Consider the following 22,792-nt stretch of genomic DNA (forward strand, 5'->3'; position numbering starts at 1 on the left):
GACAGAGCTGAAGGTTGTCAGAGTTAAAGATGTTAAGATCTTTAACATTTGCACTGGGCGTTACAAGAATGGATAGGATTAGAATTACATTAGAAGGTCAGCTCAGGTTAGACAGTTGGAAGACAAAGTCAGAGAGGAGAGATTGTGTTGGTTTGGACAAGTGCAGGGAAGAGATGAGTATATTGACAGGAGGATGTTTAGGATGGAGCTGCCAGGTAAGTGGGAAAAGAGGAAGGCCTAATAGAAAGAAGAGGACATGAAGGTGGTGGGTGTAATGAAGCAAGATGCAGAGGTCAGGAATAAATGGGAAAAGATGGTCCTCTGTGGCAACCACTAAAGTGAGCAGCCAAAAGAAATACAAAAAGTTGCAAATGATCTGCCTATGGTAGGGTTTAATAATCTAAAATCTCACACGATTATTGTTCATGTGTAAGTATTAGTAAGAAATCTTTCACATTTGTTTGTCATCCCAATTTAATGTACATATAATAGCAAAAATTAATTTAGTTAACCACGTTACCTGGGCAGCAAGCTGGTTTAATGAATTGATGTACCTACCAAACACAGGTGCTCTTTCTTTCGGCCATCACAATATGTGCAAGTGAAACGTTTAAAAGCATTTAAAATACAAAAAAACTCAAAATAAAGCTGGATAATCCTTAATGAGTATGTCTACAAATGTCTGTCCAAGTATCCATTCATTTTCTAACCTCAGTAAACAGTTCAGAGTCCAAAGAGAACTTTCATGCATTCACAATTACACATATAGGACCTGCTGGATGAAACTGCACATTGACAGTGCTAACAACAGCTGTATTAATTAAAAATCAACGCAAGTTTCAAACAAAGTAGATATTTGGCTTGTCTGCACTGGCAATGAGATGTCTGCCACTTTTGTTAATATCAAAGTAAAATTCATTTAGTGTTTTAACACTTCAAAGTACATCTCACTATTAATACATGTTGTGTTAACAGAAAAAGTGAAGAGAGACATTGAGATATTTGTTGTGATATCTAATGCTACATTGCTCACTCATTAACTTCTTATTTGATTTGAAAAATCCCACTTCAGCAATTAGAAGGTGCTGTCCAAAAATATATATTTCATCATTTGTTATGAACTGAATACAACGGAACCTTGGGTCACGAAGGTCTCGGAACAAGTACAAATCAGGTTACGACCAAAAAGTTCGCCAAACTTTTGCATCTGTTCACGACCACACACTTGGGTGACGAACAAGCCAGTTTCCCTTCCGGTTCGTACGCGCCGATGATTTCCGCACGTGTTCAGTCACTCCCTGTGCATTCACTGTGAACTTTTTGTGCTCTATTTCCCTTCCGGTTCGTACACACAGTGATTTACGCATATGTTTAATCTCTCCACAGTATATTGTTCTCGGTCAGACGTGCATCGTGTAGAGGGACTTTACGTCAAAACTGTAATCTCCTCTCCACCCAGTTCCTCCTCAATTCCTTCATGCAAGAACTTGACTCATGGAAGGTTAGTTTTCTTGGTTGTTTATGGTTAGTTTTTGTATAAATTACGGATGTTTCAAATGTTAATTTTTTCCCCCCAGTGCTTAAAGCTCTTTTTTTAAAAGAGGTTTAAGCACAGGGAAAAAAATGAACATTTGAAAAAGCTGTAATTTAATTAACAACCAAGAAAAGTAACATTGCAACAAGTCACGCTACGAACCGCTTGCTTTTTTTTTTTAAATAATAAGTGTTTACAGCAAGCGGTTCGTAGCGTGACTTGCTGCAATGTTACTTTTCTTGGCCGTTTATTAAATTAAAGATTTTTCAAATGTTCTTTTTTTTTTTCATTAAAAAAAAGTGATTACAGCGAGCAATTCATAAGGCTATAGCGTGAATTCTTGCAATGATACTTTTCTCTGTTCAAGGTTTTCTCAGTGTTATTCAACGTTTTTACATTTAGTTTACTATTACGCTGTGCATTTTATGGTATAACTAGCAAAATACCCGCGCTTTGCAGCGGAGAAGTAGTGTGTTGAAGTTATGAAAAAGAAAAGGAAACATTTTAAAAATAACGTAACATGATTGTCAATGTAACTGTTTTGTGACTGTTATGAGTGTTGCTGTCATCAAGGATTTGATTATCATTATTTCTTTCAATCAGGTTCATATTTGGAGGATGTGCTGTGTTCAAGTAACATTCCGTGTTTGTCAACTGTTGTAAAGATAACAGGTTTCATTCATCGAAGTGTTCACTACCCAAATTGGTACTCGTGAATCTAAGATGTTTAACAGGCATTCCCGGTATTAAGTTGTGGATTTGCCTGCGAATATTCAGCGGCAGCGTGTCTATGAACTTAATTTAAACTTAAGCTTTTCACCTTGCTTTCCTATTGATATGTCTACAAAGGCTTGTTCAGATCGTGAGGGTTGTTCCTTTCTTATTGCATCAATAAACAGCTCGTCTTCCTCTTTATCTGAGACATCACACACTGCATGCACGGGTTTACCTTTCCCAGTCCTGCAAACTTTAGCGAAGTGGTTCAATTTACCACATTTTTTACACTGTCTTCCTTTAGCTGGACATTGACTTTTTCCACCATGTGCTTTGTTTCCAGTAGCTGCACTTATGAATATGCTTGTATGCGTCACTCATTTCATATTCTTTTGCTGCCTTCTCAATTGTGTAATGCGTTTTTTGTTCAGCGCGCTTTGGAGCTCTTGCTTTTTGTCTGCGTACTACGCTTAGTCAGTTCACGTGAGCCGCTCGGAGTACATGCATCGAAGGTTCTCAGCTGTGCTTGTGCTATCTCGTGCGATCTTGCGATGTCCACGACTTTATTTAATGTTAGCTCAGACCCGGCACTTAAAAGTTTGCCTCGACTTTTGCCGAGTTTGTACCAAACACTATTCTATCCCTGACCATCTCATCTTCGTTTGCATAAGCACAGTCCTTCACCAGCAATTTTAACTCCGTTTCAAAGTGATCAAAAGTCTCGTTAATACCTTCCGTCTTCTCACTAAACTTGTATCTCGCGAATATCGTATTCGTCTTAGGCATGACAAACTCCACGTAGTGGCAGCGTGTCTATTGGATTGCTGCTGACGGACGGCCTTATATGGGCAGGCACTCAATTACGCGGAAGGGCGTGGTGATGGGGGACGCAACTCCGCCTCACACGGCGACTGAGCTGCAGGCTATGGCCGTATATATGTACACAAGTAGAATTCAGTTATGACCGTTACGCGTAGAATTTCAAAATGAAACCTGCTTAACTTTTGTAAGTAAGCTGTAAGGAACGAGCCTTCTAACTATATGGGAAGTTGGAGAATTAGTGATGAGTCAGTCAGTGAGGGCTTTGCCTTTTATTAGTATAGTCACGACCAGAGTTTGGAAACGAATTACGGTCGTGACCCGAGGTTCCACTATACCTTTAAGTAAGCATGCTGGGCTTATGTTAACCCAATAAATGCCTCAATATTATCAGTGACAATTGCATAATGGATTAATCCGTTTGGTCTTTCCAGATAGGTTAGGTATGGTGTTGACCCTTAATCTGAATTAGACATCACATGCCATATTACTTAATGCAATGTACTTTATTAGGCTAATAAAGTATAGGGAAAAATAAAAAGCATTTCAAAACTTCTAGCAGGACAAAAATCTGAAGCACACACCCATCTCAACCAATGATTAAAAAAATCTGTGCACTTGTCAGAAGAGGGTAACATTGAGAATTCCTGGCAAATTCACCCTTTTACAAATAAGAGAGGGATGAAAATTGCCTGACTGATTTGCATAATCATGTACACAAAGTATTACAAGGAGTCCTCGAGTTACAACATTTCGAGTTTACAATGCTCACTCCCATAAAAACTTTAAAAAACTGAGACGTGAGAAGAAATAAAGGATTGTATTTACACTCATTTTTTCTGTTCCTACAGTACAGTGTACAGTACATTTATGTCCTTTTCCTTTTTCTGTGGCTTAGTTGTGTTTTATGTTCTAGATTATTATTTTGCAAATGTGTTAGGATAGGCAAGTGACTTAGGATAGGGTGCGTTTCGACTTACACCAAAATTCGTGTTACATCACTGTTGTAGGAACGTAACTGTGTTGTAACCCGAGGACCCCCTGCATTTAAATATCAAAAGCTGTTATGGAATAAAAGTATTCAAATTTAAAAATTACCTAAGATCATTCTTCCCCCTCCCCCCATTTAAATATTGCCAATTACAAGGTGTCATTAAAAGACACAAAGGACTGCAAGACTTGAAATTTCAGTAAGGATGTGTGAATTACTAACATCCTCTATTGTTAAATGTTACTGTATGTTTATTTTATGATTACCACTAAGATCTGCCACAAATCAGCTTTTGTAACTTCAAAGTTGTACATAAAGTATTAAGATTTCTGAAGGATGATTTAAGTAGATTAATTCATGTCAGACTTTACATGAACAAAGTTTTACAAAAACGAACACATTAAAATACAGACATGTGGCATTTAATGCCCTTCCAGCTAACAACTGATCAACTTGCCGACCGAGAGGCCAAATCATGTCCCGATGTAGACACAAGGATAACTGGGTAGCGACCTCCATTCCTTGTGATCAACAGTATGTAAACAAACACTGTATACACGATAACATCCTCTCTAACTAGCGCGGCTATTTCAGTGTGTTTACGTTCATCACAACCTACAGATGGCCTCAAACAAGTTCTACAAGTAGTCCCAAAAAACAAAGGAAAATAGAACTTGTAACTAAATTAAAAGTAACAAAAAGTGAAAAAGGAAAACATGTTAACTTTCCAACATCCGATAGCATTATGTATGGCCCATTCCACAATCTCAGCATTGCTCAAGGATAAATGCAAGATTCTTAAACCTGTGAAAGAGCTCCTTAAAAAAGCACCCATATTAACAATGCAGTAAAAGGGACTCTTATTGGATATGGAAAAGTTGCTTATGAGCTGGATAGAGCACCTAACCGAGAATCAAACCCCTTTCAGTACCTTTCCGATTCAAAGCAAAACGCAGAGTGTTTTTGGAACCTTAACAGAAAAAGCTGGACCAGAATACGTGCAATTTACTGCAAATTCAGTACAGACTGACAGAGTGGTGGCTCTGAGGTTCAGGATCTGCACATATAATCGAAGGTTGCCAGGTTGAATCCAGTAAACTCCAGAAGTGACTCTACGCTGTTGCACACTTGACCAAGGCCCTTAACCTACAATTGGTTCTTCCTGGGTATGATGTTAATCTGCATCCAGCCCTGCAAGCAGGTCCTCCAACTTACAGGGAAAACTTGGGTGTTGGTGGGAGGACTGGCATTCCAGCCACCGTTAAAAAAAAAAAAAAAAGGTCACACTGCTGCATTCGGGTCTCAATCAGTGCTCCCAACCTCCCCTCTTCTCAGTATAGTTCAAGGTCTTAAAGAAATGTTTTGTATTGCACTATGTGAAAAATAAGTGGTGAGGCTGAAAGTGCAGATTGAAGACTGCTGAAGAATTAGTCAAAAAATATGCTAGTGTCAATGTTTTAAGTAAAAGTTTAAAAATGGAAAAATGTTAAAAAGTGAAACTATAAAAAATGTTTAGTTTATACAATTAGTGTGCTGAAGTGCATCAAGTTTAAAATGAGACTACTTGCATATACTGTTATTGTATTTAGTACAGTTAACTACTGTTGTCATTGAATGTTAAAAACTTCAGCTCCATTAAAGGAAAATACAGATGTAGTAAGTCCTTTCTCAAAACTTATAGTATTAGTACTGTATTTTGTAAATTTTAGTACCTGTTATTTGCTATTTCTATTGTATAACAAAAAATTGGCATGTTAGGCAGTGTATAGTAGTGGTTTTAGGAATTTACAAAACTCTAAAGGGGTAAATTTGAAACTAGTTAGTTTCCCCATTTGTATCAGGATGTAAGCAATGTTCACATTGAAAAATATATCCATAGTACCAGAAAGACATGTTTTCCTCTATAAAAACACTTCAGTGTCCTTTATAAAAGATTACATCAACAATTTTAGGTAAAGATTAAACAAGTCTGTGAACTGTAAAAGTCAGGGGTGCTCTATTCTGATCTTGGAGGGCCACAGTGGCTACACATTTTCACTTTCTCTTAGAACTGAAGCTGAAGTAGAAGATGGCTGACTGTTAGCCTCAATGTGTTGATGAAGAACTTCAGGCCCTTGAGAGTCAGTCAGATTCAGCAACTCTTTCAGACAGCCACAACTTAGTGAACTAATAGCTGGCCTGCGAAAAGGGGCTTCCTCAACAACTTGTCTCCACATGTCAACAGCAACCCTGTGCCATGCCACCTTATCAGTAGGCCAAGTGAATTTTACCCCTGCTCCTATTGAAAATGATGACAATGATGGACACTGGCTGTTTCAACGTTGCAGGTGGAGGGGCTCAAGGCCAGATCACCTCCGTTGACTCAGGCAAACATCGAAATCAAAAACCACTTTGATCCTCTCTGCTCCCCAACTATGCCGGTAGACGGTGATGCAGTCATTATTGGGGATTAAATTGTACACAACCTCAGTATTTCATGCCCTCAACAGAAAACTTTTATTTCTCATTTTCCCAGTGCATAAGTTTCAGATGCTACAAGAAGAGCACCAACAGTCTTCCAGAAGCACAAGGAGAGGGCTGTTGGAATGGTTTTACTCCATGCAGGTACAAACAACATTTGATATTGACAGTCAGAGGTTCTAAAGGCAGACTTTGCAGCACTAATCCAAGTCACGAAAGAGGACCACGGATGTGATATTCATCATTTCTGGTCCTTTGCCATTGGTTAGAAGGTTGATTGAAGCCTACAGTCAACTACTGTCCTTGAACAACTGGTTGAGAGGCTTCTGCAAAAGACAAAACACTGGCTTTGTGGACAACTGGGATTTTTTTGGGAAACACTGTTTCTTCAGACAAGATGGTCTGCACCATAACTGATTCGGCGACTGGGTCATCTCCGACAACAACTCAAAAAATAATTTGTCTTTCCTGACTATGCAATTTTAGTCCCAGCATTTTTTATAATGCTGTTTCAGGATGAGATAATTCTGTAGTGAGCTCATCATTAGATGTGCACTGTATTAGAACAAATAGATTTATGATTAAAGAACAAATCTTCACAAAGTGGCATTAACAAGAATAACCTTATTACTATTTCAGCCCGCCATAAAGCTCTTGATTGAGCTCTGCTCTTCTGAGACCTTAAATATAGCTATGCTACATATTGGAGTGCTAACCAGCAAGACTTTTTACATTAACGATCTTATCAGTCTCTCAGTAAGTGAAACATGGCTCAGCTCACATGGTGCTGCAGTATTAATTAAAGCAGCACCTCCAAATGAAACTAAAAAAAACTAGTGAAACCGGTGAAGCTTTTGCCACATTTTCTAAAACACAAAATAAATAATTGAATATAGTACAACCCCACAAAGTTTATATAATTGAATCCCAGCATACCTTTTAAAGGTAGTTAAATTTTTTCACTGGAATAGATTGACCCAAACTACGTATAAATTTCTCAGTTGAAACCCTCCACCTGCATCCTTGATCCAGTTTCAACAGGCTTTTTTTAAAGAAGTCTCTGATGTCCTTATGGACAGTGTACTTGACATAGCTAACTCCTCATTACTTACAGGGGTCTTACCTGACTATCTAAACACTGCAGTTTTTAAACCCCTCCTCAAGAAAAGTAATTTACTCCTCTGTCTTTGGCAATTTAGCCTAATTACTAACCTGCATTTCTTAAGTGAAATTCTAAAGGCAGTCATTTAGCAGATTAATCATTACTTCACAAACATTATTCACGTTTTAGAACAAACCATTGTAAAGAAACATCACTGGTTAAAGTAGTAAATGAATTGCAAATTAATGCGGACAGAGGGCATATCTCTGTTGTTGTTCTCTTAAACTTGCAGCATTTGACACCATACACCACAGTATTCTTATAAATTGCCTTAGACAGTGGGTGGGCCTCTGGCAGTGTCTTAAATTGGTTCTAGTCTTACTTATCTTACTTAGCAGGTAGAAAATTCTTTGCTAGTTGTGGGGATTGTACTTCAGAGATGCATCATTTATTCTGGGACCACTGCTCTTTACAATCTACATGCTTCCTTTAGGTCTATCTCAAAGCACAATGTATTTATCTATTGTACCTATAGACCTAGACGCTCTTGGCTCTCTGATCAAATTTCTTGGCAGTATTTCTGCTTTGATAAGTAGTAACTTTCTCAAACTAAACAAGTAAAAAGCTTAAATCTTAATATAGCAAGGATATTAAGAATAAACTTGATGATTTAGGTTTAAAAATTAAGGCGGAGGGAAAGAATTTGGGGATAATCGACTCAAATCATGACCTAAATTTTAAATCACACCTTAACCAGATTACGTAGACTGCATTTTTTCACTTAATATAACAAAAGTTAGACCTCTTATAACTTCATAAGATGTTGGAAATTCATGTTTTTTGTTTTTAGTTGACTAGATTACTATAATGCACTCCTAACAGGACCACCTAAGAAAAACAATCAATCATTTGGAACTTGTGCAGAATGCAGCGGCCAGAACCTTACCTAGAAAAATAAAATTTGAGCACATCTCACCAGTTTTAGTTTCATTACATTGGTTACCTGTGTCATTCAGAATTGACTTTAAAGACTACTAAAACCTTAAATTATCTTGCTCCATTTTATATTTTAGAATGCCTGTCCCCATACACTCCAAGTCATAACCTTAGGTTTACGAATGGAGGTCTGCTTAAGATTCCAAGAGCCAAGCTTAAAAGATGTGGTGAGGTGGCCTTTGCCATTATACACCTAAAATCTGGAATATTTTACCAACTGAAATTCACCAGGCTAATACTGTGAAACATTTAAAAAAACCAACTGCTGAAAACCCATTTTTTTCCAGGCTCTTCTGTGGTCGCAATTTGTGTCACCCTCACTGTTCAAGGCACCATGCAGTCCCCTGAGATGATGGATGTCCACAAGACCAACTATATCATATCATATAAAGCATGAAAACTAAGACGTTTGATTTAGGGACATTTACATTAGTTAGATTACCAAGTGGGTCCTGGGTAGACGTTTGGCCTTGCAACCCCTGTAGATATTGCTTTTTTCCTCTATCCTAATCAGATTTTTTTTTTTTTATCTGTCCTCCCAGTCATCTGACCTTACCCTGTTTTGTTGTTACTTGTTCTTTTATATTATTGCCTATTCTTAATAGTTTCTTTTCTGGTAACTTTTTTTGTCATCTTGTAAAGCACTTTGAGCTACATTGTTGTATGAAAAAGTGCTATATAAATAAATGCTGTTTTCTTAGAGACCAGTTTTTGCTGCTAAATTAACTTTAATTGATTTGCTATTTAAGACTCCGATCATTTAAATCAGGGCTGCAGGTTTTTGTTCCAACCTAATTCCTTCATGAGAAGTCATTTATTGCTGAAGTGACATTTTTGTTTCGTCCTTAATTGCTTATTTTAGTTTAAAACAGCTGCATTCACCATCTTTAATTGCCCCTTATTAGCAACAAAGTGCTAATGACAAAGGAACCAACAGTTCTCCATGTACCTTGTTTCCATTTACACCTGAGATTACTCATTATGCACTATTTGGATTAATAAATTAATTATTAAGGAAGGAAACATATTAAAGAGAAAGTGAAGAACTGAAAATTACTCATCGGTTTTAGGCTTCAAATAAATTGGAAGATATAATTAGAAAGGGGGGGGAGAATGATTAAGAAGGACCTGACATTGTAGAGTTAAAACACTAACGAGACATGATATTAAAAAAGACCAGTAATTGGCAAGGTTTGTTTTAATTACGTAATTGGGTTGGGGAAAAAAAACCTACAGCCATTGCAGCCCTCCAGGACCAATGTACAGTAGATCACAATTGGCAAAATTCATAACATTGTTGTCTTTAAAAACAGTTTAACTTACTTGTCAACTAGTGTCCTGATCACTGCTAATGTGTCTAAAACAAGCCCATCAACATTTTGTTTTTTCCGTCGTGGTTCATGTGGTCCTCGTCCACGTCTTGGTGGTCTTACAGGGTCCCTTGGTCTACTTCTTGCCTCCTGCTCTAGTGAGTTTTCCATATGTCGCATTTGACTTGAAGCATTACTGTCTTCGACATCACTGTCTTCTCGGCAGACACAGCTGTTCCCCATTTTTTTGGGTATAGAGCTTTCCCACAAACGAAAAAGGTGAAGCTCTAGAGTAAGCAGCAAACCTCGGCCCAGGCTCCTGCTTGCATGGAACACAACCCAGGCCAGAATAATCATTTAGACAGTTTAAAGAAGTGTGTCTTGACAATCCATAAGGGTATGCCAGCCATCTTGTTGCATTTGGACAACCATGAAACAAAGGATGGTAAAGCGCCAAATGCAGGGTCATGCATCATCAACGAAATTCTTCATCTGATATTATTCCAGTTTACCTGAAACAAAAAGGATGCATTAACACTTCAATAAATGCTACTTGCATTACACATCTCTTAGCAAATAAACTAGAAAATGTCTGGATGGACAGGTATTTCATCTCACATAATGTCTGAGGAGGAGTGTGTGGTTACACAATCTGTATTCCCTGTCCAATTTGCACAGCACATGCACACAATTTTAATTTATGTGTAGAGGACATTTAATTTTTACAGCATTGTCAGATCTGTAGTTGTGTATTATTTTGCAACTTTACAAGATATTACTAAGGTTGAATTTGTCTTTAAGAAATATAATTTTGAGCTTTAATTATGAAAGATAACTTAAGTTTTACAACACACTGATAGAATGATTGACAAAGTGAATTTAATTGTAGTTTAAACAGAGACAGAGCAAAATGAACCGTGGTGTGTATCCAGGAGCTTCTATAATTAAACGGAAGTTTTGTTTAATATTTTTGCCCATGTAATGCATCTTGAGCAAAGAGCTTAAAATGAATTAGATTAATAGAAGCAAAAAAAGTCTCTGCTGTCTCATGAAATGAAAACACTAAACCGGTCACGTGCCACAAAATATAGAAGTGTATCCTGACCTGCATTTTGATTTTTCCATTACATTTCTTTAACTTTCCTGCAAAAAAATGGAAGACGACATTTCTTTACAGGCAGGGTAAGTGAATCTTGACCGTACTTATTAGTAAATTTGAGACAGTTCTTTACAAAATGTAAATGTTTTCTGATTGATTGCCACGTCTTATTGATAATGTAAAGAAGAGGAAGAAAAAGAAGAAAGGACAGACCTACAAACACAGGAATATTGAATGTGTTATACAAAAAACACCAAATTAATGTATGCTCTCATTAGCTGGGGGCTACACAAGCAAAGATTTTACTGTTTAATGACTACATCTTAACAAATGTTTGAATGGTTAAATCTATTTTAACTAACTTTTTTCTTTTAAGAATTCCTATTTGTGAAAAACTGACCCTAATGTGTTAGTTCACGTTTGGAAAGGCACAGTGCTAATGCATGCATGTAGTTTACTTGCTTAATGGATTAATTTATATTCACTTTTATCAGTTATTTCTTCCTTATTAAAACACTGAAAGGACATCATCATCCTTGTATTTTCTGGGTTCACAAAATTACAAAGTAATTAGTAGTGAGATAGAGAAATCAGTTATAGTTTGTACAAGTGAAAATAGTCAAAAGGTTTTAGCTAAAGCAGGTCAAATTAAAAAACAAAAAAGGCAATTATTCCAAATTTAAAAAAAAAAAAAAACTACAATGAAATGTAGTTATAGTTTTTCATTGGAACAACTCCCTTATAACATTTGTACTCAGCAAGGCCTCAGTTGTTAGTGAAGCACAGTCTGAGAGCTGGTTGTAATACCTCAATATGGTGCCTATGTGCTAATCAATCTAGAACAGAATTCAACCAACAGTTGTATTATTTGAATGCTACACAGAGTTATTACATTTGATATTCATCCAGGGTCTGTAAAAGTTTTCTACAAAAACATGCAGATTAAATAAACAGTTGATGGACTGGTGCCCTGTTCTTGGCTGTTTCCTGCCTTTCATCCAGTGGTGCCTAGATAGGCTCTGGTTCCTTGAAAATGGGTTTAACAGGTCTGAGAATGTTTTAAAATACTTTTTACTGAAGGATTTTACATTCATATCCCAAAGACATACACAAATTTAACTAACATCTTTAAACTCCAACGTAAGAGAGTATAGGTGTTTGCATGAGTGTGCCTTTGCAATGGATGGATGGATGGATGGATGCATCCCTTAGGTCTGTCCATGAAGAATACAGCCACAATACAATTGTAAAATCCACTTTCTCTGCCTTCTATGTTACAGTTTATAAACACTGTACTTGTATCTGCATTCAAATTATTTTTCTGAATGTATGATACTAATTTTAATTCAAATTTATCATTACAGCCTAGCTATCTTGTGTGTAAAGTATCTTTTGATGATGCAAAATAAAAACTCTAAAAGTAAAACCTTACACAGCACATCAAACAAGTCTTGTGTATGGAGCCTTTCTGTACTGCTTAGAAATGTTCTTCCTTTTCCTGTGCCTTAACTTGTATCAGATAATAACATGTCATCATGTATTTGTACCGTTTTCTTGTTTGCACTTTCAAATTGTGCGAATGGTAAAAGGCACTATTTAAAAAAATAAAAATTGACTCTATTATATATAGTAATGCAATTGATTTTTATTATACAAGGAAAACAGGATTACAACAAATTCAAAATTGCCACACGCTACTGTGACTTTTTGTTCTTTGTAAATACTGAAACTGAGCATAAACATTGCAATCCAAGGTGGCCACTCAGTCCAATGTTAACTATTAACGTAGTACTTTAAAAGGTAGACCAGAACCACTGATTTCATATAAATATTTAGTGCCCGTATTGTACGTTTTTGGAATCTCCACATTTCATGAGTCCTACATCAACAGATGAAAGAAACGTAAGGCCTTTGTCCAAAATTTAAATGCCCGCATCATGTAAGTGTTTTAAATTAGCCTGTACAACGTTTATGTCCTTATTTTGCAAAAATACCTTCCCATCTGATCTGGTATTATTAAGGAAATCTCACAGGCTTTCTCTAAACTGCATTCACTTGTTAGGATATTAAGATCATTGGATTCAAGCGGCAGTCAAAAAGTAACTTTCAATTAACCGAGTACACAAATTTTCACAGGAACCCTAAAAAGCTGATTGACTTTTTTTTTTTTTTAATAAACTGGACACTACGCGAGCTCCAAAGATATAAAGTGTGGTTCCCTCTACTAGATATGCCTTCGGTGCACTAGGTTCCGTTTTCCGGACGAAATGTTGCGAAAAGTTACTCTTTTAGATTTTTGACACTTACTTAAACTCAAAAATCCTACATCTTGCTCCACAGTATTATTTGCCGATTTGGAATTCTCTCCCACGGATACGGATTTTCATACAGGCAAATCGCACGGTATCGATTACGACTAAGGGCGATACATAACTTGCAGAAAAAGCTACAAAATCTTATGAGATTTGCAACGTGACGGTCTATATTTCCCGAGAGAGAGAACGAGTGAAACAGGGAGGGGAACTGTGAGCGTGTAAAACTCGTATCTTACTTGTGACACCTACGCAGGGGTGACAAATGGGCCGATTTATTTGTAATTGCACTAATAAAATAACGTGTGGGTGTATCGACTATCTACCTTCGGTTCTGCTAGTTTAGACTTTTACTTTAAAATATTTCGAATAAAATATGTCACTGATGGCGAGTGCAAAAGAAGACAATCAATACCCACGAGTACTCAAAATTGACAAAAAAAAAAAACGCAAACTCTTTAGCTCAAAAGTCGCAATACACACGAGAAGATAATTCCAAATTCACAAGCAACAGAACATCGCACACGAAACTGTGCATTCGTTAAGACGACAAAGACCACTTCTACTAATAGTTAATTCTCGGTGTTAACTCGTAAAAAAATTCGACTTTCTTTGTTTCGCTACAAAATAAATAGCCAGTTAAACGTACCCAACTATGAACTTCCGCTGCCGGCACACAGCAACTACTCCAGCCCGAGGTTGACTCCAGGATGCAGGCCGCGGCGCTCTATCCGTGAAGACGTAGATCTCGAGTCGTACTGAATAGTAAAGCCGAGAAGTCTTGTGACTCCTTTGTTGTATCAGGATATTGCCGTGCCTACTGCCAACCCACAAAACTAATACATCACCCAATTAATGTGAAAGACCGGCATTTCCCTAAACTGAGTCCATTTAACAGGTTTCCATAGTGGCCGGAGTAAGAAGTGAGGACAGTGACGTCACTTCAACAACTCGCCCCGCGCATCCCCTCCTAGCAACAAAGAGCACGCTAGCTCTTAGCTCATTTTATTAATGACGATTATTGCGCAGGCACATAGTTGCATACAGTTTATTGTAATGTACAATACATTATTTAAAATATACATCTAATTTAATTCAGTACATAACCACAATAATAGTATTGATAATAACAGTAATTATAGTATGTACTAAAGACACATCCCTCCAAAGTTGAAACTTAGCATGGTCATTTTACCAAATAAGATCTCTTCACTGAAACGAGTTTACTGAAGCCCTTCACTTGTGTCATTGGCTCAGTCAAAACAGGCTTTTTCACTCTAATGTGCTAATTGATGGTGTACTTGGCATATTCAACTCTTCATTAGTTACTGGGGTCTACTCAAATTGTCTGAAGACTGCACCTGTTAAACTCCATCTTAAGAAAAATACTCTAGACTCCCGTCTTTGTGATAACTTTAGACCTTTTTCTCACCTGCCCTTTTTAAGTAAAATTCTAGAAAAAGCATTTTTTTTCAGCAATGGACTCAACATTCCAGAACAAATCATAATACAGAAACTGCAGTGGTTAAAGTAGAAAATACCTTGTGGGTTAATACTGACACAGACCATGTTTGTTCTTGTTCTCTTAGCTGTGTGCAGCATTTGACGCCTTAAACCGCACTATTCTAACTGACTTAAGCTGATGTCACATTATGTGGCATTTTGTGGTGTGGTATATCAGAATTGGGCTATCACAGTCACTGATCTTGTTGCTTCACCGTGTCAAATTACACAAATTACTGAAAATCGGAGCCTTACATTTACTGACTAAGTGATAATCTTCCAGTACAGTTGTAGTTGCTACTTTTCCTTTCAGCCAATAGCCTGTTGCCTGACGGAGTGGCGCTTTATGAGGAGTTAATGACAGCTTTACTTTCAGCAGTAATCCACCCTTTGTTTCTTCTATTATGATATGGTATGTAAATTTTGAGGCATCAGACTTCTGTTTTTAAGGTTCAAAATATGCATGCTTCTTATTCCTTCTCATGACATTCTATGCATTGCATTTTTGATTGAACATTTGGTTGTCAGCTCTCCTGCACACCGTGCCCACCACCCCAGACTAAAGAGAAAATCAAACTTGCTTGATTCTATACTAGCCAGTTGCAGACTAGTGGGTCTCAGTTGTTAGATATGACACATTAGGCCATCATCTTCACAGGAGCATGCTGCCAACTGTCTCCGACTGGCTAAGATCATGTAAATGAAGAAATTACTGGAACATTCGTCTAATGGATTTTACAAGTAGAAAATTCTTTGTCAGTTGTGGGTGTTGTAGTTCAAGGATCCATGATACTGTATACTGTATGCCACAAGGATCTACTTCAATCTACATGCTCCCATTAAGACAGATTATTTTGAAACATAGGGTAAACTTCCACAGTTATGCAGATGACATGCAGCTTTACTTATCTATAGCAACTGATGACCCTGACGTTCTGAGCTCTCTGATAAAATGTCTTACTTGTATTTCTGAAAGGATGAGTAGTAATTTCATCAAACTAAATAAAGAAAAAAATAGAATCTTAGTTGTTGGCAAATATTTAAGCAGTGAAGGTCTTAGAAATAAAGTCGATCCCTTGGTATTAAAAGCCAAGGCAGAAGTAAAAAATGTATATGTAATCATTGAGTCTGACTTAAACTTTAAATTCCATATTAACCTTTTCATTTAAGGAACAATGCAAAAGTTAGAACTCTTATAACATTGCAAGAAGCTGAGAAATTAATTAATGTTTTTGTTTTCAGTTGACTAGATTGCTGTAATGCACTCCTAACAGGTCTAACTAAGAAAGATATTAATCAGTTACAGTTATTAGTTCAGAAGACAGCAGCAAGAATCTTAACCAGAAAGAGCATATTTGAGTACGCCTTACCAGTTTTGGCTTCACTACATTGGTTACCATTTGCTTCAGAATTGATTTTAAAATAGTGTACTATATAATATTTTGGAGTGCCTGTCTCCCTAAAGTCATAATATTAAATCTTCAGAGCATAAAAGAAGTGGTGAGATGTCACCAAACATCTAGAATACTTTACCAATAGAGATATGCCAAGCTAAGACCATGAGTCATCTAAACCTAAAAAACAATAAGGAACAACTTAACTACAGTCATGTTAGGTGGAATGCCCAGTGGGAGATGGTGGTCTTTTGGCCTTGCAGCCCCTGCAGATTTGTTTTTTTTCTGCCAGCATCTAGCCTCTGGAGTTTTTTTTTAATTTCTTCTGTCCTCCTCAGCCATCTGATCTTATCATCAGACTTTACTGTCAGACTTAAAAAAACATACTATGCATAAGGATTCTACTTTTCTGCTAATTGTACAGTATATATTTTACATACGGTAAGTGCGTATTGATTTATTTGTTGTATGTTATTTATTCATTATTATTCTTATCTAATTTTGTTTGTCTCCTCCTTGAACCGTCACCTTATCGTGGTGGAGGGGTTTGCGTGTCCCAATGATCCTAGGAGCTATGTTGTCCGGGGCTTTATGCCTGGTAGGCCACCCAAGGCAAACTGGTCCTAGGTGAGGATGAGACAAAGAGCGGTTCAATAAACCTCCAATGAAAAATAAAACTGTGGACAACGTTTTCCCTTGCCGGACGCTGGTCACGGGCCCCCTCTGGAGCCAGGCCTGGAGGTGGGGCTCGATGGCGGCGCCTGGTGGCGGGCCTGCACCCATGGGGCTCGGCGGGCACAGCCGAAGAGGTAACGTGGGTCCTCCTCCCCATGGGCTCACCACCTATGGGAGGGGCCAAGGAGGTTGGGTGCAATGTGAGTTGGGTGGTGGCGAGGCGGGACCTTGGCGGTCTGATCCTCGGCTACAGAAACTGGCTCTTGGGGCGTGGAATGTCACCTCTCTGAAGGGAAGGAGCCTGAGCTAGTGCGCGAGGTGAGAGGTTCGGCTAGATATAGTCGGACTCACCTCGGCACAGCTTGGACTCTGGAACCAATCTCCTTGAGAGGGGCTGGACTCTCTACCACTCTGGAGTTGCCCCCGGTGAGAGGCGCCGAGCAGGTGTGGGCATACTTATTGCCCCGACTGGAGCCTGTGCATTGGGGTTTACCCGGTGGGCGAGAGGGTGGCCTCCCTCCGCCGGGTGGGGAAGGGTCCTGACTGTTGTTTGTGCGTATGCGCCCGAACAGCAGTTTGGAGTATCCACCCTTTTTGGAGTCTCTGGAGGGGTTGCTAGAGGGCATACCTTCTGGGGATTCCCTCGTTTTGCTGGGAGACTTCAATGCTCACGTGGGCAATGACAGTGAGACCTGGAAGGCGTGATTGGGAGGAATGGCCCCGATCTGAACCCGGCGGTGTTTTGTTATTGGACTTCTGTGCTCGTCACGGATTGTCCATAACGAACACCATGTTCAAGCATAAGGGTGTTCATATGTGCACTTGGCACCAGGACACCCTAGGCCTCAGGTCGATGATCGACTTTGTGGTGTGTCGTGGACTTGCGGCCATATGTCTTGGACACTCGGGTGAAGAGAGGGGCGAGCTGTCAACTGATCACCACCTGGTGGTGAGTTGGCCGATGGTGGGGAAGATGCGGTCAGACCTGGTAGGCCCAAGCGTGTTGTGAGGGTCTGCTGGGAGCGGCTGGCAGAGTCCCCTGTCAGAAGTAGCTTCAACTCCCACCTCCGGCAGAACTTCAACCCGTCCCGAGGGAGGTGGGGACATTGAGTCGAATGGGCCATGTTCCGTGCCTCTATTGTTGAGGCGGCTGACGGAGCTGTGGCGCAAGGTGGTGGTGCCTGTCGTGGCGGCAATCCCGAACCCGTTGGTGGACACGGCGGTGAGGGATGCCGTCAAGCTGAAGAAGGAGTCCTATAGGACTTTTTTGTCCTGTGGGTCTCTGGAGGCAGCTGATAGGTACCGGCAGGCCAAGCGGCAAAAACTCGGGCATGGGAGGAGTTTGGAGGCCATGGAGAGCGACTTTGGACGGCCGAGGAGATTCTGGTCCACCGTCCGGCGTCTCAGGAGGGAAGCAGTGCAGTGTCAACACCGTATATAGTGGGGATGGTGCGCTGCTGACCTCGACTTCGGGCGTTGTGGGTGGTGGGAGGAGTACTTGAAGACCTCCTCAATCCCACTAACATGCCTTCCAATGAGGAAGCAGAGCCTGGGGACTCTGAGGTGGGCTCTCCCATCTCTGGGACTGAAGTCACCGAGGTGGTCAAAAACTCCTTGGTGGCAGGGCCCGGGGTGGATGAGATCGCCGGAGTTCCTTAAGGCTCTGGATGTTGTAGGACTGTCTTGGTTGACACGTCTCTGCAACATCGCATGGACATCGGGACAGTGCCTCTGGATTGGCAGACCGGGGTGGTGGTCCCCTCTTTAAAAGGGGACGGAGGGTGTGTTCCAACTATAGAGGGATCACACTCCTCAGCCTCCCTGGAAAAGTCTATTCGGGGTTCTGGAGAGGAGGGTCCGTGGATAGTGAACCTCGGATTCAGGAGGAACAGTGTGGTTTTAGTCCTGGTCGCGAACAGTGGACCAGCTCTTCACCCTTAGCAGAGTCCTGGAGGGTGCATGGGAGTTTGCCCGACCGGTCTACATGTGTTTTGTGGACTTGGAAAGGCATTCGACCGTGTCCCTCGGGGAATCCTGTGGGGGTGCTCGGGAGTATGGGGTACGGACCCCTGATAAGAGCTGTTAGGTCTCTGTACAACCGGTGTCAGAGCTTGGTCCGCATTGCGGCAGTAAGTCGAGCCCGTTTCCAGTGAGAGTTGGACTCCGCCAGGGCTGCCCTTTGTTACCGATTCTGTTCATAACTTTTATGGACAGAATTTCTAGGCGCAACCAGGGTGTTGAAGGGGTCGGTTTGGTGGACTCAGGATTGGGTCACTGCTTTTGCAGATGATGTTGTCCTGTTTGCTTCATCAGGCCGTGATCTTCAGCTCTCTCTGGATCGGTTCGCAGCTGAGTGTGAAGCGGCTGGGATGAGAATCAGCACCTCCAAATCCGAGCATGGTCCTCAGCCGGAAAAGGGTGGAGTGCCCTCTCAGGGTTGGGGGAGAGATCCTGCCCCAAGTGGAGGAGTTCAAGTATCTCGGGGTCTTGTTCACGAGTGAGGGAAGAATGGAGCGTGAGATCGACAGGCGGATCGGTGCGGCATCCGCAGTGATGCGGGCTCTGCATCGGTCTGTCGTGGTGAAAAAGGAGCTGAGCCGTAAGGCAAAGCTCTCAATTTACCAGTCGATCTACCTTCCTACCCTCACCTATGGTCATGAGCTATGGGTAGTGACCGAAAGAACGAGATCGCGAATACAAGCGGCTGAAATGAGTTTCCTCCGCAGGGTGTCTGGGCTTTCCCTTAAAGATAGGGTGAGAAGCTCAGTCATCCGGGAGGGGCTCAGAGTAGAGCTGCTGCTCCTCCGCATCGAGAGGAGTCAGATGAGGTGGCTCGGGCATCTGATCAGGATGCCTCCTGGACGCCTCCCTGGTGAGGTGTTCCGGGCACGTCCAACCGGGAGGAGGCCCCGGGGAAGACCCAGGACACGCTGGAGGGACTATGTCTCCCGGCTAGCCTGGGAACGCCTTGGGATTCTCCCGAAGAGCTGGAAGAAGTGGCCGGGGAGAGGGAAGTCTGGGCCTCTCTGCTTAAGCTGCTGCCCCCGCGACCCGACCGCGGATAAGCGGAAGAGAATGGATGGATGGATAATTTGTTTTTCTTTTCTTATAACTGTTTCTTTGGCATCTTGTAAAGCAGTTTGAGTTACACCCTATGTGTGAAAATTTGCTATAGAAATTAATGTTGTTGTTGTTAGTTATTTTTGCAAGCGTTTTTTGACTGACAGCTGACAGAAGAAATGTATTACAGTATGCAGCACACCCCTTGTTGTAGAACATCGACTTGGAAATGTAGGGTAGTGATGCAAAATTCAATCAAGCTGGAAGAAACTTTTTTTGGGTGAGTTAACTTGCCCTTTTACCAACTTGGACTGAAATTACACTTCCACATATCCCAGTATTCATTATAGAGGTGATCCATTAGATTTTAAACTCAAAGTCTGTCATTTGAAACTCTCACAGTGTCTACTTTGTGACTGCATAATAATAATAATTCTTTGCATTTATATAGCGCTTTTCTTACTACTCAAAGCACTCAGCAATTGTAGGTTAAAGGCCTTGCTCAAGGGTCCAACAGAGCAGAGTCCCCTTTGGCATTGATGGGATTCGAACCAGCAACCTTCCGATTGCCAGGCCAGATCTCTAGCCTCAGAGCCACCACTCCACCCCAGTAAGTGGTCACTTACCTGTTTCTGTTTTATATATGTACAATTAACTACCTGAACTTGTAAAACAACTTTAGCTAGTGTACTGTATGCTGTGAAAATTTTCTACATAAAATAAAAATTGTTTATTTGCAATATAAAATATTGATGGTTTATTTGCATGGATCACTTTTTACAGGAATTGTTGGTAGCAGGTATTTAAACCTTTCATCATTCTGTCTTATTACTGCTCTTTTGACCTTTAACAGTTTTTTTTTTCTGTATATCTATATATTATATCCACTCCCAAGTGACTGTGCTTTTGCTTCTTGTAATAGTCTTTTGTTTTCCCAGACTGAGCATATTGAATGATGATGCATCACTTTTGCTGTACGTAATGTCCACTAAAATTATCATCTAATATTGCTCTACAATAGTATCTCTTCTGGCAGTGCACTTGTAATTCACCATTCCAAATATAGATTAGGAATTTACCTCACCATTTACCCATATTACATCATTATATCATAAATTAGTTAGATTTTTTTTATTTAGCCTTGTATATGTGATAGAGTGTGATTAAGTGTTTTAAGATATCTCATCCAATGTTGGTTTCTGTCTTGCACCAAATGCTACTGGAATAGTTTCTGGCACACTGCAGCCCAATTTGGAAAGGAACTTGAAAGAAGATGAGAATGATGTGGGCTCCTGTAAATGTATTTCTTTTAAAAAAGTAATAAAACATTCCCAGACTCATTTAATTCTATTCAGAGTCATGGCTGGCTGGAGCCTATTCCAGCAGCACTGAATACAAGGGAAAAAACAGCCCATTTACACACTCACCCACATTCACACTGGAGCCAGTTTGGACATGCCAGCTAGCCTAACATGCACATTTTTATGTCAATGTATCTGTTGTATCAGGTAGGTGTATCTTTCACAACCCAAGGAGAGGAAACCCTAAAGGAAGACCTAAAACATACATTACATCCCTTATGCTTAGTCCACACTACAATAGAGAGAATTTTAAAATTTAATTTTCAATATATAGGTTTTTCATCTACACAAGTGTTTTTATTTTCTAAACATTTGTTATGAACACTGAAACAGCAAAAAAACTCAAATTGTTCCTATTAGGCACTCACAGTTTGTCAGCTAAGAGCAATGTTTGTTAATAGAGAGAACACAAATGAAATCTAAATTCCAAAACCATGATGTAAACAAAGAGCATATGAACAACATACCAAACTGGACTTCTTTATCTGGACAGTCAGCAAAGCACAACTGCTTTTAAAGACTATAAACTTGTGTAAAGTAGTCAAAGCCATTGGAAATATAGACTGGGTCTCTTGCCAAAATGATTATGGTGAAATACTCAAGTGTTTTAATATGCAGTGCCAATTTTATGATTCAGAGAAGGTGTTAAAGATATCTTTAAAATTAAGAGGAAATCACAGAAGAATGTATCACAACAAAACTGAGGTCATTATTTGTTGATTTAACAAGAATACATCAACGTTTCAAAAGGTTTTGTTTTCCTCTTCGTTTGCCATAACGAGACCCAGCATTTTCAAATGTATCCACTTTGGAGAGTGTTAGTTGAATACATTTGTTTTTTGATAATTAAACATTGTTTCAGTGTGGATGGAAGGCTGAAATAAATCATAAACAGGTGCATTTTCAAATTTGTCTGTGTTAGTGTGGACTTGGCCTTAGCTGGCATAGAATAGATTTGGAGTTCCCCAAAAGTAGTTTGAGGCCTGGAATGGTGGAAGTCTGATCTGATTAACTTAAGTCAGTGTGTTATCAGCATAACCCTCACCAGAAAAAGCAAACAGAAAATGAGATGTGATGGGAGATAAAGTGTTGTCAAGTATTTTTGCTTTCATCATCATTTTGCATGTGTTTATGTTTTACTTTAAATACAATATATAGATATATATATGTATATATATGTAATATACAATGTATAGTTGTAAAATGTAAAGATCTGTGCATGTAAACTGAAGAGTATTTAAAATAATTTTCAATTGAATTACATAAAAAGTAGCCACAAAGCCACTAAGAATCATTTGTACCCCTGAGTGTTTTCAAGGAAGGAGTTGTTGTGAGACTTGTGACCACAGGCACACTCCAAGGAGTTAAGATTAAAAAGGGGTACAGGAAAAGGCAAAGCCGGAATGTAGCTTAGTTGAGTTTCATATGACATTTGATTGGCAGAAAGTGGCGCTGTACCCAT

The 22,792-nt window shown here is 39.6% G+C and overlaps 1 protein-coding gene across 1 annotated transcript in view; it reads right to left on the reverse strand.

The window, feature by feature from the left end:
• The window catches only part of rspry1 (ring finger and SPRY domain containing 1), a 40,104-nt gene extending 25,812 nt beyond the window's left edge, over positions 1-14,292 (reverse strand). The window contains exons 1-2 of the mRNA XM_039762968.1: positions 13,987-14,292; positions 9,940-10,438 (exon numbers count right to left, since the gene is read on the reverse strand). Of these exons, the coding sequence (XP_039618902.1) occupies positions 9,940-10,283 (344 nt within the window). The 5' untranslated portion in view covers positions 10,284-10,438; positions 13,987-14,292. The remainder of the gene's footprint in view (positions 1-9,939; positions 10,439-13,986) is intronic.
• Between the last annotated feature and the right edge of the window lie 8,500 nt (positions 14,293-22,792).

Source organism: Polypterus senegalus, chromosome 9 (assembly GCF_016835505.1).
Source record: "Polypterus senegalus isolate Bchr_013 chromosome 9, ASM1683550v1, whole genome shotgun sequence".
NCBI lineage: Eukaryota > Metazoa > Chordata > Cladistia > Polypteriformes > Polypteridae > Polypterus > Polypterus senegalus.